The sequence below is a fragment of the Heptranchias perlo genome, chromosome 4, assembly GCF_035084215.1.
Source record: "Heptranchias perlo isolate sHepPer1 chromosome 4, sHepPer1.hap1, whole genome shotgun sequence".
Classification (NCBI taxonomy): Eukaryota; Metazoa; Chordata; class Chondrichthyes; order Hexanchiformes; family Hexanchidae; genus Heptranchias; species Heptranchias perlo.
Window position 1 is genome coordinate 83037729 of NC_090328.1, and position 17827 is coordinate 83055555.

The window sequence follows — 17827 nt, forward strand, 5'->3', positions numbered from 1 at the left end:
AAGGCCCACCTCTCTGCCTATTATTTTCATGCTGTGGAGATGCCAGTGATGGACTGGGGTGGACAAATGCAAGGAGTCTTACAACACCAGGTTATAGTCCAACAGTTTTATTGGAATCGCAAGCTTTCGGAGCTTTCCTCCTTCGTCACCTGAAGGTGTTGGACTATAACCTGGTGTTGTAAAACTCCTTACATTTGTTATTTTCGTGCTCAACAAGGTCGGATACACACGAAAAACAAAAATGCTTAGTGATATCCCTGTCATAAGGATGTTACATCATCAGAAAAGGGGCTAAATTCTTTCACCCCAATAGGTTTCCTCTGGGGGCCACTTGTTAGTGACACAGTTAACCATCAGAGAGATTTCTTCCACTAAACATTTCTAGCAAAACGATGAACCTGTTTCTTTTAGAATTAACTTATGATTTAACTTATGAGTAACTTATAATTTACGAGCTAGAAATAGCCAATGTGAGAAATCTTCCACCAGGTTAATGATATTAACTCAGTGTCCATAGGAAATCTACAAACACTTCCCGAATACCACCTCAACAGCCCTTTTCTTTTGATCCAATGAACACAAGACCAAAGCAAACCTAAGACTCCATTAATAATTAGCTTGTAGGCAAACACAGTATACTGGTGACATATGTTGCTCTATAACCCATAATAATCTGTGTAATCGGTTGTTGCTTTATGGACATTCACTGGAGAACTACATTTGCTAAATTATCTTGGCTACACCAAAGTTTGTTCACCTCACGGTTTATCTGGTGTGTTTTGAGTAACTTCTAATTTTCAGATAAACTACCTCTCCTGTGATGCACCGATCCTCAGCCATTGCTCCCTGGCCTTTAGTGTGGGATATTTCTCATCAGGAATAGAAATCAGCTTACCATGGCTGCAGCTATTAGTATTGTAAGGACTCTATAGGTCAGATGTGGCCAACCTTTCAAAGCTCAAGAGCCAGAGCAAGAAATTGTATACTGACACTGAGCCACAAGTGTTAAATCCAGCATGTTCACTAATATTCTCACTATAACTACAAATAGTACACCATGCAAAAGACTTGAAACTTAGTCGACTAAGTTAACATGCTTTGTTTCCAACTATTTTCTTGAAATCCAGGTTGCATTTTTACGCCCTGCTCCTCTCTCAGTCCCTTCCTTTCTAATTCTCTCTCTGTCTCTCATTGCCTATCTTTCATTTTTTGTCCCCCATCGGTCACCCCTCTCCTTCCCTCATTTTGCATATTCCCTCTCGGTTCCTCTAGGTGCTGTGTAAATGCAAGTTGTTGTTGTTGTACTCCTTGCTTAGTTTACTGAAAAAGATACAAAATGCAGGCACGAATTGTATTCAGCCCGTGTGGTGACACAAATACATTAATTCAGTGCAAATATGGGGGTGGGGGGTGTGGGGAAAGAGACATTCTGCTCCTCTCCCATTGGCCGTGGTGCTGTGGAGGAGGTGATAAGCTGTGGGGGTATTTTGATCTTTTCACCTTGGCACATGGAGCAGTGAGGTATTTGCAGCATGCAGCACATAATTGATAAAAATGTATTTAAAATTCTTTCCCCTGTGTTTTCACTGCGGGAGGGAAAAAGGCCTCTAGATGTGTGTGGCCATATAAAATTCCTGGTAACTGGGCGGATATTTGTTCAGCAGAGAGAAGTGGCATTCCGTGCCTGCAGGGTTGGCATGGGCCCTGACACACCAGGTGGGGTATTAAACTCTTCAGCTAATATGATCTAAATCGGCACGATAGGTCACCAGTCGAGTCGTTCTCCAGTAAACCTAGCCAACAACAACACACTTAAATGCATTTTTACTCAGCTGGAAAACTAATGCGATTTAATAAAATGTAACAAAAGTTTGCAAGATTTTATATTATTCACAATTTTTGACAATATCGTCATTTGAACAGATTGCACAAATCTTCTGCTTTTGGGTTGTTACATTTTCTGGTTTTCAGCTCCATACAAAAATGTGAGTGTCTAAAGATAAATCACATTATAGAGATGAGCACAGAATCAATAAAAATAGAATAACTCCTACACCACCTTCTCTACTGAAATAAACACACCAACATTCAGACACTAAGTTCATATTAAATGTTAGGACATGTTTTTAGACAATGGGTTTTGATTCAATGTGTTAATGTCAATTACATTGAAGAGTCATTTCCTGCTTTTGCAACACACTGTCTGAAGGCAGCATATGAAGTCAGTCTCTTGATATAAGATTTCCTATTAAATTAATCAATTAAGATTCTGGAATAACTCGTCCTGAAGCTAAAGGGCTAATTTTCATCCCCTTTGCTAGATGGGAACAAGGAGCTGGTGCATTTAAAACAGCAGCACAGCACCTACCACCCCGTTCCTGCCGATATCTGGTTCTCCGCCATTATGATTGAGGCCTTGAAATAGGCCAATGGGGCACTTGGGGTGGTGGGGGGGGGGGGCGTGCGGGGGAGAAACATGCAGGAGCCTCATTGATCCATGCAAATCTGGGTTCAGTGGCGTCAACTGGAGTTCAATCCAATTTTGAACTATCAGTGGTTGGAGTATATGCCATGCTTGTTCTGCTCATTGGTTGAGTGTCCTAACCAGCAGTGCTTAAAAGTGGCAGCTGCAGGTCGCTCAGAAATATGTAATAACAGGTTTGTAAACTATTTTTGTGGGGTCAGGAGGAGTGTTAATTTTCCTCCTGGCCCCACAAAAATCAACCCCCGTGAAGCCCGAACCCCCCCTCCCCACTCACCTCCCCCAACTTACCTGGAATGGCTGGGCTCCACGTTGGAGGTGCCGGAGTTTCAATCCAATCTCCCCAGATTGCTGTAGCGATTCCTCTCAAAGCCAATAGAGGGTTCCCTTTTTGTGGAATGAATCCAGTCATTGAATAATAAGCCCCGACCCAGGAGCGGGGTTAGGGTAGAATCGAGGGGCAGGCAGAAGTCCTGCTCCATCACCCTGCCCCAAAGAGGATAATCCCAGCCATCAGCCCAGAAATTCAGGCACACCCATTTCTAGGCAAGCAGAGATCGCAGGGTACATTCGCTGCCCCTGAATGGTGAGGCCCGAGGCTCCCCAGATATTGAGCCTCAAGCCTCATTATAACGGAGGAATACAAGATAGGTACATGGGTCCGGGATCGGGCCGGGCCAAGAGAGATAGGCGATCGGTTCCTTTAATGTGGGGTCGGGAGCAGCGCTCCTGCTACTTCTGGCCCCACATGCAGGTAAGTTACTTACCTTCTTGGTTGGGCCTAGCAGACGATCGTTAGGTTCGGATTTCCTGAGTGCAGCTGGTGCTGGCAAACCAATCTTGGAGAGGGGGCCTCAGACAGGAATTAGGACCCTTATTTACATACGCTCTGGGGTTAACGTCCGTTTCAGGTGTGGGTGAAGGACGCAAATTTTTTATCCTTACCCAATATGGCAGGCGGCGCATTTCTGGCCGGAAACGTGCGCGTGCTTCCTGCCCACCATATTGGGGCCTTAGCAGTCTGAGTAGCGCCCGCAAAACAGGTGCTGTGCAGACCAAATTCTAGACCATCCTGTCTGATCGTACTCATAATGGGCTAGTGGAGGAGTCAATTTGGGTTCTCTCATCTAGTTTATCAGCATTTTGAAATTCTACTCAGGGTATTCTTGTATTCTTTCGAAATGCAGCAGGTAGGAGACAGTCAGTCGGGAGAAGACTGAAGCACATTCCAATTTAACCAAATCTCTTAGAGTTGCTTTAATATCAGCACAGGAAATGATGCAAATTTGAAGTGACGGCAAATTTAAGCAGCACAACAGGATGTCTGCTACTACACACAACCACGATGCTTCCTTTTACAGTCAAGCAGCACAAAACCAGAAACAAAATGGGTCATTTTGGAATGAAGGGCTCCATCAGTTCACATAAAGCTAGAGACAGACTGACAGAAATCTAAAGTAGCAGGGTAACATAGTGCTGGACTCCACTAAGGGTTTTGCTTCTAATGCTTAACTGATTGTAACCCAACCCTCATGGTACCTATCTTGTCTGCTTGGATCATGAGAAGTAACATTATATTGAATAATGCTCCACCCAAGTGGCTTCTCTGGGCTTTTCAATTCACATCTGTTACCCTTAATAATGTGGTTATTCCGGTCAGTCTACTTCTCACTCTTTATGTGCCTCTCTGTTCTAGAAGTTGGTGATCAGTGCACGTCACACTTTCCAATCTCTATACAGGTGGATTGAATCATACCCATGATGTTACAACCATCCCAGTCTTTATCTGTCTCTTGATCAATTACCTTCAACTTTTCTGGACAGTAACAATCTTTCCTGTAACACCCAAATAATTTGCCCATAGTATGTCACTTATTATAGTTGGCCTTGTCACTTCTTTCTTGGGCTGGTTCCAGAACCCTTTCATTAGTTATCATTATTATCCAACTAATTTTCAGCGCAAATCTGTAGCACCGCTGGTCTTTTTCTTACTCTACTGTTCAAGATCCAATTTTCAGTCAAATTGTATTGGTATATTTTGATGTGCACAGGTTTACGGTATAGACAGAGGAAAGGAGATCAGCCTGCTGCGATTACGCCATCAAAGTCAATGGCACTAAAAATCGGGAGGCACGTAAAACGGGCTGCCGACTCGCTATCACTGTTGTACAAAGTCAAGATCTACCCTGATGTTTCTTAATGTCCAAATGAAGTTACAGTATGAGGAACTATTGCTCACAGCAAACACAAGAAAAATACAGGGACCGAATTCCCTCAGCCATTCTGCTGGAATTCCACCGTTTCGGCTTGTGAAAAGACCAGGACATGGATACACCGGATCCCAATCTTAGTTGAGAATTCCTGCTTGGCCTTGTAAGGGGCAGAGTTTCCGCAAGCCGCCTACAGGGAAAGAGTGAGCACTTCCTACTGGGAGTTCCAACTTCCCTGGCCCATAAGGGACCCGGTATAACACTGGAGAGGCTGGTACACCAATGAAATAAAGCAAACTACCCTCCAGATGAATGGAAGTGGACCACATCTGGGGGTGAGGGATTTAGGGGTGAGTAAAGGCCTGGACCTCTGAAGATGACAAGTTTCTTTTCTTAACATTTTTATGGGTTAACCCCTTTATACAGGGGCCTAAAGGAGTGATGTAATGCATGGGGTCTCTGGGGGTAGGGGAGGGTCTTGGGCACCTCTGCCCAATGGCAGACAAGTGCTAGGGTTTCCAACTGCATGGGGCAGAGGTGCCCGAGATGCACCTGTAGTGGTGTTGGCATCCACTGGCCTCATGCAAATGAGGCGTGCTCCCACCGACCTCACTAATTACAGCTGGGTCAGTGCTGGTGGGCACCTACGGGATTGAAGCCTGTGCATTTTTAGGGCTGTAACATTTTAAATTTCCCTTCCAGATTGTTCTGACTATTGACCGAGTTATATGGAATTATTTCAACAAATCTGTATAAAATTTTAAAGCATATCAGATTTTTCTTTTTAAAAGGCATTTTGTTTTTACATGTTTATTCTACAAATTCTTAGGATTTTGAAAATATTGTGAATAAATATGTGTTTTAAATTATATTTAAGCACAGAAAATCACATTAATAAATGTTACACATCATATAGCACGTACAGGTTTGAAAGCTAAAGCAGTACCGAGTTGACTGGGAATCCCCAATATATACAAAGGTTCAACTGTTTTTCTGGATTTCTCAGTGATCACTAGATATTGTGAGAATCTGACACATTCTCACACTGTTCTGTGAGGTTTAATGCCACATTGTGAAGATAAGACAACACTGAGCAAATGATTAAAATAAAAGTCAGATCAATCTATATAAGCTTCTCCCACACAATTTAATTTTTTCTTCCAATTTCAATTAGGTTGACACTATAGTTGGTGATTTCAGTATACAGGTTCCACTGAACGATGTCCTGTTCATGCATTTCACCAAATACAATTTCAAATCAAAAGAAGCATACAGGACAGAATGCTGTTTGCTTGGCGTTGCTGTGAAAATATGCTTACTGCATGAATGCATTTTTTGTGGCATACCCAGGTAGTGCTACATTTACTCTCCCTCCTCCTCCTCCTCCTCCTCCCTACACATTTCAAGGAATTAACACATGAAGTTTGTGCTGCATTACCCAGAAAAGTATGGCGACCACATTAACGAGCCACCCAAATTTTAGATGATACACCCACCAAAACCACCATCCTGCACTACAGTAAACACTCTGCAAATGGGCGTATCAGCAGTGCATTGTAACAAAATTAACTTTACTCCCACGATAAACAGAAACAAAAAAAGTGTTTTTACAACTGTAGAATACGTACAGGGCCCCAGTATACAGATCCACATATCCTAATATAAAAAACATTGCATTTTCTTTTCCGAGAACATACATGAGAATTTTCTATAATTTACATTTCTGATGTACTATAACTGATTGAAATCTTTTGCTCTGATCTCATCTGTTTTTTATCTCATCTGTTTTTTAACTCATCAGTTTATCTACTCGTTCCTACTCAATACGAACCTATTTTTAAAAATAGAAGTGATTAAAAATATTTATACTCTCATTAAAATAGTAGAAGTTGGAGCGAATCACTCAAGTACACGTAGTTTGGTTTGGGGTCTGTACATACATGAGCAACTGCATCATCTGTACATGCTCAAGTTTAGCCCAAATACTAACACAGAGCCTTATCTACCTCTATGCGGACCTTCCCTTCACTTATTGCACGCACGTACAGGAAATAGATTTGGCTGTTCAGTAGATTTCCATATAGTGGGGGTAATTTTGACTTTGTGCAACAGGGTAAAATGGGCGATAGCAAATCGGCAGTCCGATTTGAAGTCAATGGAAATGGAAAGAGATGTAAAACGAGCTGCGGATCCACCATCACCCGTTTTACACTGTTGCACAATTTAAAAATAAATTGAAGCCAGATTGCATAATGTTTTGACTGTGGGCACCTACACAAGAATGAGACCAACTGGGTTCTTCATTCCATGATTTATCATTGATGAATATTAATAAATGTGAATGTTAAGCTGTTTTTTAATTCAAAAAAGCTTTTCATTTCCATTGATTTCAATGGAAATGAAAATCAGGAGATGTAAAATGGGCTGCCGACTCGCTATCACCCGTTTTACACTATCGCACAATTACCCCCAATATGCGTAAATCTACTGAACAGCCAAAACTATTTCTTATATGTGCGTGCAATAAGCAAAATTTAAAATCCAACCAGCTGGATTTTTAAAGGATCTTTTAATATAATCTGAGCACTTCTGACAAATTATACTGGATTAACAAGTCAAATTCCCTCCCAACTGCCCCACACTATTTTCTCCCCTCCTGAAGAGTGCTGACAGCTCTCTGGTACCTGACCAAGTGAGCAGTCTTCATATGTAAGTCTAGACGATGAAAGTTGCTATTCTACTATGGTGATAATCATCAGGTACAGGAATCCTGACTGATTTTGTTTCTAACTCAATAGGTGGTCGCTGTAGAACAATTACTGCTGTCCTGCCCGAGATCAGCTATTTCAGCACAGGAACTTGAACATGGGCTATCTGGTCTGTATGTCTTGGAACAGCACCCGGTGGTGCCTTTACCCACAAAAAGGTCATTGAGGAGGCTGTTGAATCATATTTTAGGCCACCATCATATGGTTAATACATTTTTTTTGCATTTTATTAAATATAATAAGCTGCCATTGCTCTCCTGATGTAAAAGTTCTGTTGTTCTTTTAAAGAGCCACAAATATCTTCTAATTAGAGGCTCAATACTGAAAGCAGCATTCATAACATTTCCATTTACCTTCCTCCTCTTGCATATTTTGAGCTTTATTTCTGTAAATTTCTGCTTCTGTATCATGTCAGGTATTTCTAATCATTAGGAAGACCAGTTAGTTTTCCTACCGCACGCCCCTCAATAGACTGGCATATTATTGTTCCAGCTCGGTTTCTTTCTCATTATGGGAAATGTGGTGGAGGGCATATTAAAGCAGCATGGCCAATGTTTTATAGTTGGGATGCTGCAAGTGGAAATGTTCTGCATATATCCAGAGGGATTCAGTGGCCTAGATTATCAACCATTCATCCTGCCTGTCAGGAGTTTTATGGAGCAGAAGCTGTATTGCTATTTTGATGCAACAGCTTGTCAATTCAACATGACTCTCTCCTCCAGTCAAAATTTAATGGCATATCTATTGAGGAGGCTGTTGAATCATTTTTAGGCCACCACCATATGGTAAAATACACTTTTTTTGAATTTTATCAAATATAATAAGCTGCTAATGCTCTCCTGATGTAAAGGTTCTATTGTTCATTCAGGAAAATGAAAACAGTTGGAATACAAGAAAAATGATCAATCCCTGATATGCACACATTCCTACTTGTACAATTTTATAATACACAGCAAAATCAGTCTTAAAGGATCAGCTGGTCTTAATGCAGAATTTGTTTGCAATGGAATCATTAACAAAACAATTCTACCAACAATCTCTCAGGCTAAACTAATATGACATGAACTGACTATGTTATAATCTGGGAAGAATTCGATAAACTTGTGTGGGTTACCTCCCCATAGCTGATGAGGCAAATGTCCCAGTAGGTTCCATGTTCAATTCCCAGTCTGTACCAAGGTAAGCGATCTCAGCCATGGTACCAACTGGGTGCTATAATTTGTCTCGGTGCCTCTGGGCTAATTAGCCAGGGACCCTGCTCCTGAACGTTGCCAGCGACTGCTGCTGGAAAGTGGGTACTGGGCAAGGACAGGATTGAGCTCAGTTGTGAGGCCCTTCAAGTTGAACAGCCTGATGCTTTCTTTCTAGCCTCGTACATGAAGGATGGACACTTGGGTGAGAGATCAGAGAACCTGTGGAACTGTTCCTGGAACTGTACCTCAGGGAAGAGAAAAGGGGAAGAAAACTAGAAATAAACTTGAAAAGGAAACAAAGCAAAAACAGAACAGTGGCTCCACCAACTCCATGGGGTGGATTTTCCAGTTATAATTTCATCTCAGAGATCAGACAATGATTATCTGAACTCCTAGGTGAGATTACTACCTAGCCGTCACTCTCAGGCAGCCACTCTTTTTTATATAAATAGTTTTTCACCATTTTAAAAAGGTACACTGTCAATGGAACAAAAATCAGGTGGGTTCTATAATGGGTGAATGTTCTGACAGATTATTGGCCATGAGGTGAAGACAAAAATTTGCTGTTGATGGATAATTTGCAAAGACTGCAAAATGATTTCCACCAGGTAAATAATTTGTTTTATGTTATATAAAGGCGCTTTTACATTGGTGCTTATTTATTTTGAGAGTGGCAATCTATCCATTTACACACTCCCAAGTTGGTCCATGCGGAATAAGGGCGCTGGTTTTAGTAACGTAAACATGGATAGCTGATGTACCATGTTGCTCTCCCATGATCTGAACTAAATAAGTGCCAATGTAAAAAGTGCCTTGGGCAAGACATCTGAGTGCCATCAATCACAGAGTTCAGGCATGTTTATAGGCAAGCCTTGCAGTAGTAGCCTTCTTGTCAAGAAAATTAGGCGCTTATATGCTTACAACACAGGCTCTTGTAAGTAGTATTCACCAGAATTGAGAGTGAAACTGTCACAGTTTGTAATTACATTGGATCCCCCCCACTTCCTGGGATTACATTAGTTACAAAATACACAATGGTCAGATTATTTTCCAGAAATTAATTGAACATTTTTCTTCATAAACTTTAAGTGATTAGGTCATAATTGTTAAACCTTTAATGTAAATGTCACCATGCAGCAATGATACAGAAAGCACTGAGCTGTCAACCTCAGCACTGAAAGATGTCTCGGCATAAAAATAAATCCATAAACTTATTGAATGAACATAGGAAAACATGGAAGAAGAAATGCTAGTTCATTCCATCAAGCCGGCTCCTTCCATAGACTGGGTACATCCTGCTCTATCATAATCTTTACCCCACCTCCAGGCACCGCTTTAATTTTTCCGCTGATAACTGTAGGACCATTGGAAGGTCACTAGAAAAGAAGAACTTGTTCTCCGTGTCTCTGATGATCATGGTGAGAGCCCAGGAATAGTCAGGCCCTGAACACTACTGGAGGCGTGAAGATCGCCTTCTTTGTATTGTCAGATATCATGGATGGTGCATGTACTGTGCTTTTAACACCGATGGTAAATCATCAATATAAAAATGCTCCATAAAATATACCAGATGGTAGTTTGCACAAAAACTGATGGCAGCCAAAACCCTGATAACACTGTTGGCCTTGTCACATCATCCAATACGCATCAAAATCCTAAGTCACACAGCAATCTATGCATTTCGTCCCAATTCACAAAAAGAAACAAATGGTTGCAATGGTAAGAAAAAATAACTTAAATGTAAAGTTTCACTGTCTAGTATACATGATAACAGAGATATACAACGTTAAGAGTTCAATTCAACATTATCTACTTGAGCTTTCCTCTTATTATCAAGCACATTATCTGAACCTTTTGACGATTATTGGTTTATAATTCACTCACCTTCCGGTATCCCCCCAACAATGAGCATTATTCAGAACAGCAACAATTTAGAATCAAGGTATTTTCTACTGATACACTAAAATGTCCAGACATTCCACAAAGGACGAATAAAACTAATTACTTTGCTTTGTTATACCTTGCTTCTAAAAGAAGTACAAACGAGATTCTGTTTAAACAAAGTGCAAAATGTGCTACCCAAAAACTTTGAATACCAAGGTGCTATCACAGAATGCTAAGATATGGTTACCTGCCTGTGATTTCCTATGTAGCAAGATCCTGGTTGCTCGGGGCTTATCTCAAGGGATTACTAGTCACGGTTGAATGTAAGGACTTGCACAACACCAGGTTATAGTCCGACAGTTTTATTTTAAATCACAAGCTTTCGGAGCTTACCTGGCTGTTTTACATGTTAGGAATTATAATCCGATTTAGTGTTTTAACAGCAAGTCTAAATTTTAATTGGAAATGTTTAAAATAAGATTTCAAGAAACAGGTAACTTTTACAAGTAACTTTTTTTACCCAGAGGGTGGTGGGTGTATGGAATTTGCTGCCTGAATTGGTGGTCGAGGCAAGGACCCTCAACTCTTTTAAAAAGTACCTGGACCTGCACCTAAAGTGCTGTAAGCTGCAGGGCTATGGACTGGGTGCTGGAAGGTGGGATTAGGATGGGCACCTGGTTGTTCTTCGAGCCGGCGCGGACAAGATGGGCCAAACTGCCCCCTTCTGTGCTGTATCTTTTCTATGGTTCTATAGGAAGTCTACGTTTCACGTTGAAAATCTCAAATTTTGTGAAAACGGAACAAAGCCACTGATCCTGCCTATTAAATATTCTGCTTATATATTTATATATAAGCAGAATATTTATATATTTATACATGGATTCCAAAAATAGTGGATTGTATATTTTTTTTTCCTATTTTGAGCCATCACACTTTATGCCAGCGTAGGGTTGGATCCCATTAACAAGTAACCAGTGTTGAAGATCCTGCTCCTCCCGGCTCCACATTCAGGTAAGTATTTTTAGCAAGCTTACCTTCTTGGTGGCGGCCTGCAAGGGTCCCTTTAGGAACTGCTGCTTAGGCCACATGTAGACCTGGTGGCTCTGAATTTCAGACGCTGGCTGCGTTTAGGGCAACCCAATTTTGCAAATGCAAATAAGGGGCCTAACACCTCAAACAGATGTTAGGTCCCTTATTTGCATATGCAAAGTTTCTAATTTCAGCTGCGGGCCCTGGACGCCTATATTTTTGCCTATACCAATATGGTGGGCAGTGCACTTCTGGCTTGTAATGAGCGTGCTTCCTCGCCATATTGGAAGCTTAGGCCCTCGTTTAGTGTTTGAAAAACAGGCGCAGCACCTTCGAATTTCTAGGTTAAATGTGTTTTTAGTGATGTTGATTGAGGGAAAAATGTTGGCAAAGACACCACGATAGCACTCTGTTCTCCTTCCAATAGTGCTGTGCATTTTTTTACGTCCAAACAAGGCCTTGGTTTATTATCTCAACTGAAAATCAGCACCTCCAACAATGTAGTACTCCCTCAGTACTGCAATGAAATGTCAGCCTAGATTATGTTTTCAAGTCCATAAAGATGAGTAAAGTATATCGCAGGTAATGTTGAACACAAGTTAGAATTTGGTGATATTTAAGCCTCTCATTAGGATGATTTGATATAAAAAGAACATCTAAGGGACCAATCATAATTAAAACCATATAGTCCGCCTTTGTCCTTTTTGACTGCTGGCTGCAGCCAAGAGAGGAGGTGCATGGCCTTCTCCAAGGCTGCCACCAACGTCCCTATATCCAGCCACCTAAGAAATACACAGAGACGACACACTCCTCCAATTTTCCCACCAGCCTCTGCTCAGCGTCCCCCCGATCAACGATCGGGAGCATTGTGGAACGAAACTGGAATCTGCGTCAGATGGCACAAGACCAGACATGAATTCTAAAAACAAATATAGGGACCCACCAGTCAACCTCAAATCAATGTAAAAAAGCTAAACCCACATCTCTCGTCCGGTTTCAACATGACATAGCAATGGACACACTATTTGTAAAGCAGGAAGTTTCTGAGAAGTACATCAGTGTGGTGTGGTCTATACGTTCAGGAAGTGCCTCTATATACTTGTACTCAGCTCACAGCACAGCAAATGATAAAGAATGTGGAAGAAGGACTGGTTTAAAGTTAGATGGAGCTGAAATTTAAACCTGAATTTTTGCTTCTCTTGGTCTGATACTTTCTATTAAATCTCCTTGTGGCAGTTCACCTATCTCCAGCACCGTAACAGACTGAGGGAGCCCTGTAGTACCGCAGTTCACGAGGTCACACTGGAGGCGATGCGTGACAGACAGCTGACTAAATTCATTCAGCCAGATTGGCCTTAATTAGAAAATGAATGCTTAATTAAGGAATGCACTTTTAAAACTTTTTTTTTGAAAGGCATTCTCAGTGCAGCCTTGTGAAAACAATTTTTAAGTGCATATTTTTAGTAAGGAGCTGGATAAATTTATGGCTGTGTATTGCATATTCCCATAACACTAATCCATGCATTGTGCTGACGAATAGCAATGTACAATCCAGGATAGTATATCCTGCAGTCAGCCGGAAGTTTAGCAAGTGCTCTATGGTATGAAGTTATTTTTTCAGATGTTCAGCTACAGTGATTCACATATTACAGTAAGTTTTATTTTCCCCCACTATTACTGTTTGCCTCTCTGACCACTGACAGAAGTATGTGGGTGAGCGATACAGATGTCAGGTCTACGTGTCTCCAAGGACATCATTGATGGCATTTCTTGTTCAATGCACCTGGAGGCTGGCTTGGAGGGACAGGCCTCCACAACCACTTGTCTGGTATTACGAATCTGATGAGCAACCCATGCAGTCGTTGTGGGAATGAAGGACTGAAGTAGAGGGGACTATTCGACTTGTCCCCACTTCATTAACGGAATTAATAAAAAGATAACAGCATGGGACACTACAGTCTGCTGGAGGTGAAGTACTGCTCTGAATTATAGTACATGCAGTTGAGCAAGATTTCCCATAACTGAATCGGTTCAAATGTCAAAGTAAAACTACTGGCGTAGAAGTTACTGCAGACATTGATATTAATTCTGATGGGGAGGGAGACGATCACTGTAGTCTAGGTGAATGGGACGTTACTGCAGACAGCAATGGCAGGGACAACTCTGCAAACAGCAAAGTTGGGCAAGGGTGGGGTGGAGGGAGAGAAGTAGTATTACTCTGGACAGTGACATTGTGGGGAGCAAGGATATTCCTGCAGACAGTGATGTCAGGCAGGGGCAAGAGGAAACATTCTACAGACAAGCGATGCCAGACGGCGGAGGGGAACTTTACTATGTAGCAGGATGCACTAAGTGAAAGTGTAGCAAGCACAGATGTCTCATAAAATGGAGCCTGTTCATTGTTGGATGACAGAAATCCTTGCAGTGATTGCTCTGGGCCCAAAAAGCAACAAATTTACTGTAGTCTAACGTATGCTTTATCAACTGACTATTGACACTGTGTTTAAATTTGTGTACAAAGGGAGAGTTTCAGGTGATGACAATGTCTGGAAGAAAGTTCCACAGCACTTCAACTAGAGAATTAGAAACTATGCTGTGAATGGCACAGTGATCGTGTTGGGATTCAACCCTCCTCCCCACCAAACGAGACTGTTTGTGCTATTTACTTAGAAAAACTGACAAACCCAAAATATTTTGCCTCTTTCTCTGAAGCATCAGTGGTTTGATAATAAAAGGTAAATTGGTTGGGAGGCTTTTTAAAAAAACAACTTTTCATTGTCAGAATTAGGTCACACTTACCGGTTGAGGCTGTTCCGCAATACAGCAATTGAAACACAACCAGAATTCACTCATGATTTACAGTCCACTGCCTAAATGTCCCCTCAGTGGCACAGAATCCAGACTCTATACCCCAATGTGGGAAAGTCCACCTGTCCTTCACTGGGCAGATTAGCGTGTGCAATACTGAGAACGCAAAGTTCTTCTTAGTATATCCCAGCGGCTAGTTCACACCGGTCCGTATTGGAAGACTTCACTCCGGATTTGGGCAGCGTTTTCACCTCACCTCCAGGGCTAAGGAATGACGACCTGCAGGAAATAACAAAAAAAAAAGAGATGTTGGAAAATATAAGGATGAACAAAAGAAGTGATGGATTGATGAGTATTACCGTTATGTATCATCATTAGCTATCAGCACAGCAACAGTTTACTCCATATATACACACACACTACGGCAAAAGGCAGCTAGAAACCTCTTCTGCGTGTTTGCCAGCTTGTCTAAATTGTTTTTTTTTAAATCTCAAGCACGCTCACCTAGTCCCTTGACTGTTTCGCTCGTTTCCTGCTTCTAGTTTCAAAACATCAAAGCAGAAGAAAGAAAAAGGCAAGTTGATGCAACTAAGAAAACAGCTCAACTTGGGTGCTAAGCAATCTTTTACCATAACCTCTTCAGAAACCTTTTTCCCACTTGGCTACGCCGGGAACTATTCCAGGTATGAAGCTTCCTTTGTAATAATTGACACGGGCCTCCTTTAAAGCTTGAAAACCACAGAGGCTTTTGGGCTGAGAAGACCGCTGTGTGGGTCTGGCAGCGAGCGAGTTAAAGGGAGGGAAGGCTGTGACTGCACTGCAGCTTGCAAAGAGAGACGCGCAGGGCAGGTGGGCGGGGAATAGCAGGCATTGTGCAATTCTACATACCATAAAGGGAAATTAGCTCAAGAGCTGTAAAGAAAGCAAAATCAAGAGGCCGTTAAGAGAAAAATCCTATTGTGATTCAGGAGTGGCAATGTTTTGCTCAAATTCTCCAATTAAATGAGTGCTGCAGTGGTTATATTTGAAGCAATCATTCTTATTAACTCACACGCTTGGATGACCAGCTACATTACAATTAAACAGGCTCATTTCAGTATGACCCGTCCCCCAGTAAAACTGTCCCACATTTCAATAAGACATCTAAAAAAAGAGTACTGTGTAACACAAAAGATAGATGAAAAGATTTAATAATTTTAAAAGAGCATTTAAAATATTAAAAATATGAAGCTATTTACAGAAACATTTTACATTTTGACCCTTATTCAGCAGAGCAAATTCTCAACTTGGGAAAAAGGGCACTGGTTTTGTGGACCACACCTGTTGACTGCTCTGCTGTTAAACAGCGGAAATTTTCTTATCAGGGACAAGCAAATTATCCCTCGAATTTTGGTTAACCACACAAATAAAAGATTGTTTTAAGATGCACCCTATGCTAGGTCGTTTCCCTTTTCTAATTCAGACTAAGGCAATGTAGCATTATAATACAATTGTAGAAACACTCCATTTTTAAAAAAAAAACAATTGTTTCCATGTTTAAATCTCATTCTATAAATAGCAGAGTTTTTGAATTACTAAAATCAGATGACTTATTCTAGTTCAACGGATTTAAGGCGATCACAGATTTATTTGACACATCTTTCGCATGGTTTCTTTTCCCCAGTGGTGAGGGAAAACAGGGATCCTGCTCCCGGGCCTCTCCATTCGGCCACTGGAGATAGCCTAAAAAAGGGTTTGTGACTGGCGCATTAACAAGGCCTGGGGGAGGCTCCTTCTAATAACAAGGCTGAGATTGGGAACTTGTGGTGCAAGCCTGAGCTGTGAGCCAGAGTTCTGGCACATGACCTTCCATAGGAAAAAAGTTTATTGAACTTATCACACAAATACTTGGACTTTATTTTAAAACCCAAGTGCTCAATAAATAGAGTGCCATAAAAACCTAGGTCAGACTCTGCAGATGAAGATAATCCATGTGTGAACTTTGTCTTTTGAGAAAAGTAATTAGATTGGAAGGTGCATGTGGTCATTTTGGGGGATGGCGGAGGGGGGTGCGCAGGGAGGTTTGAGAGGGAGATCAGTTCCTGGTACAGGAATCGAAAGTAACAAATCATTATTTTGGCTACTTAAGGAAAGCATGAGAAATGTCATGTTTATGATGACACAGATGCCAGACACAATGACACCTCATAGTTAATGGTGTAGTCACCATCTAGTGTCAACAACCCTGGAGAAAAGTCACTTGACATTTTTGTCCAGATAATAATCCTCTTTTAGATATTATGTCAGGTGCTATCACTCTTGTTCCACATACGTCTTATTGACGTTGCCGATTGCATTAAGTGGAACAGATGGGCCGGGCATACTGAAGAAATAACAGTCCAGCCCTATTAAGGGAATCATTTTGTATTGGGATATTTTGATCTCCTGAACTCTGCTTCTATATTTTACCGGTGCTTGGAATCAAAGATTAGTCTTTTAAGTCCGTCTTTCTCAGATGAAATGCTGAAAATTGGATTATACATAGAGCTCAATCCTATCAAGTATCTATCTGAACAAAACTAGACACAACAGTCCCGAAAGACCTCGGGCGGCAATCCCAGGAATTGGGCTCCAGAATGGCACCTGGCAGGGCCCTCCAGCGCCCACTCCACTGATGTATGCAGGGCCAGTGGGAGATCCTGTCATTTAATGCTAGGCCTTTGAGAGGCTGGAGCTGAGGAAACTCCCAACTTGGGAATCCCAGTCTCAGCCATGCCCCCTCTGACATGGGTGACATAGTAAGGAGGAGACGGATGTTCTGCCCCAGATACTGGCTGTATGGGCCCATTTTTCGGCCCTTCCGCCAGAGTTGTGGCCTGAGTGCGCCAGGATTTCTGCCCCTATCCAGGGTTTCAAAGTTCAGTTTAACTATACATAGAAATTAAAACACAAATAGGTTGTTCAGTCCAAACAATCAGTGTTGGTGTTTCTCCTCCACATGAGCAATAGTCCTAATCTCATGTACCCACTCTGTTTCCTTATCCCTTTATCCGCCTTTCCTTCTGGAAACATTGAAGGCATTTATTTTGTCTCACTACCACCCTGTTTTTCAGCTCAACGGGGCTGTAGCGAGATGAAAATCTGAAAAGATGTACCGCCCACTTGCCACCCAAGGCCTGCCTGATTCACTTTTCGAGCAGGCCTTGATTGAGATTGCCAGTGCTCCCACCCAAAACAGGCAGGAGACTCGTTAATATATTTAAATCAGGGTCCTAATACACATTTAGGACCCCAATGCAATTTTGGTCTTCCATTGAGCAGCGCGTGCACTACTCAGTGGAACTAAGTGTGCAATTGACTAACCAGCGGTCCTTTAACAGAGACAGCTGGAGGCTGCTCTGGAAGCACAGCAGGTAAGTTTTTGAAATGACTTCCATGGGGCTCCTCCTGGCCCCACAAAAATCATGCCATCTG

General features: G+C 41.7%; 1 protein-coding gene across 3 annotated transcripts in view; it reads right to left on the bottom strand.

Annotated features, from left to right (window-relative positions):
- cdc42se2 (CDC42 small effector 2) overlaps nt 1-17827 on the bottom strand; it is a 148727-nt gene that overhangs the window by 24255 nt on the left and 106645 nt on the right. The window contains exons 1-2 of one of the 3 annotated variants that reach the window (XM_067983251.1): nt 15004-15165; nt 14366-14653 (exon numbers count right to left, since the gene is read on the bottom strand). In XM_067983251.1, the coding sequence (XP_067839352.1) occupies nt 14366-14419 (54 nt within the window). In that variant the 5' untranslated portion in view covers nt 14420-14653; nt 15004-15165. The other 2 variants (XM_067983250.1, XM_067983249.1) reach the window with 2 other exon arrangements.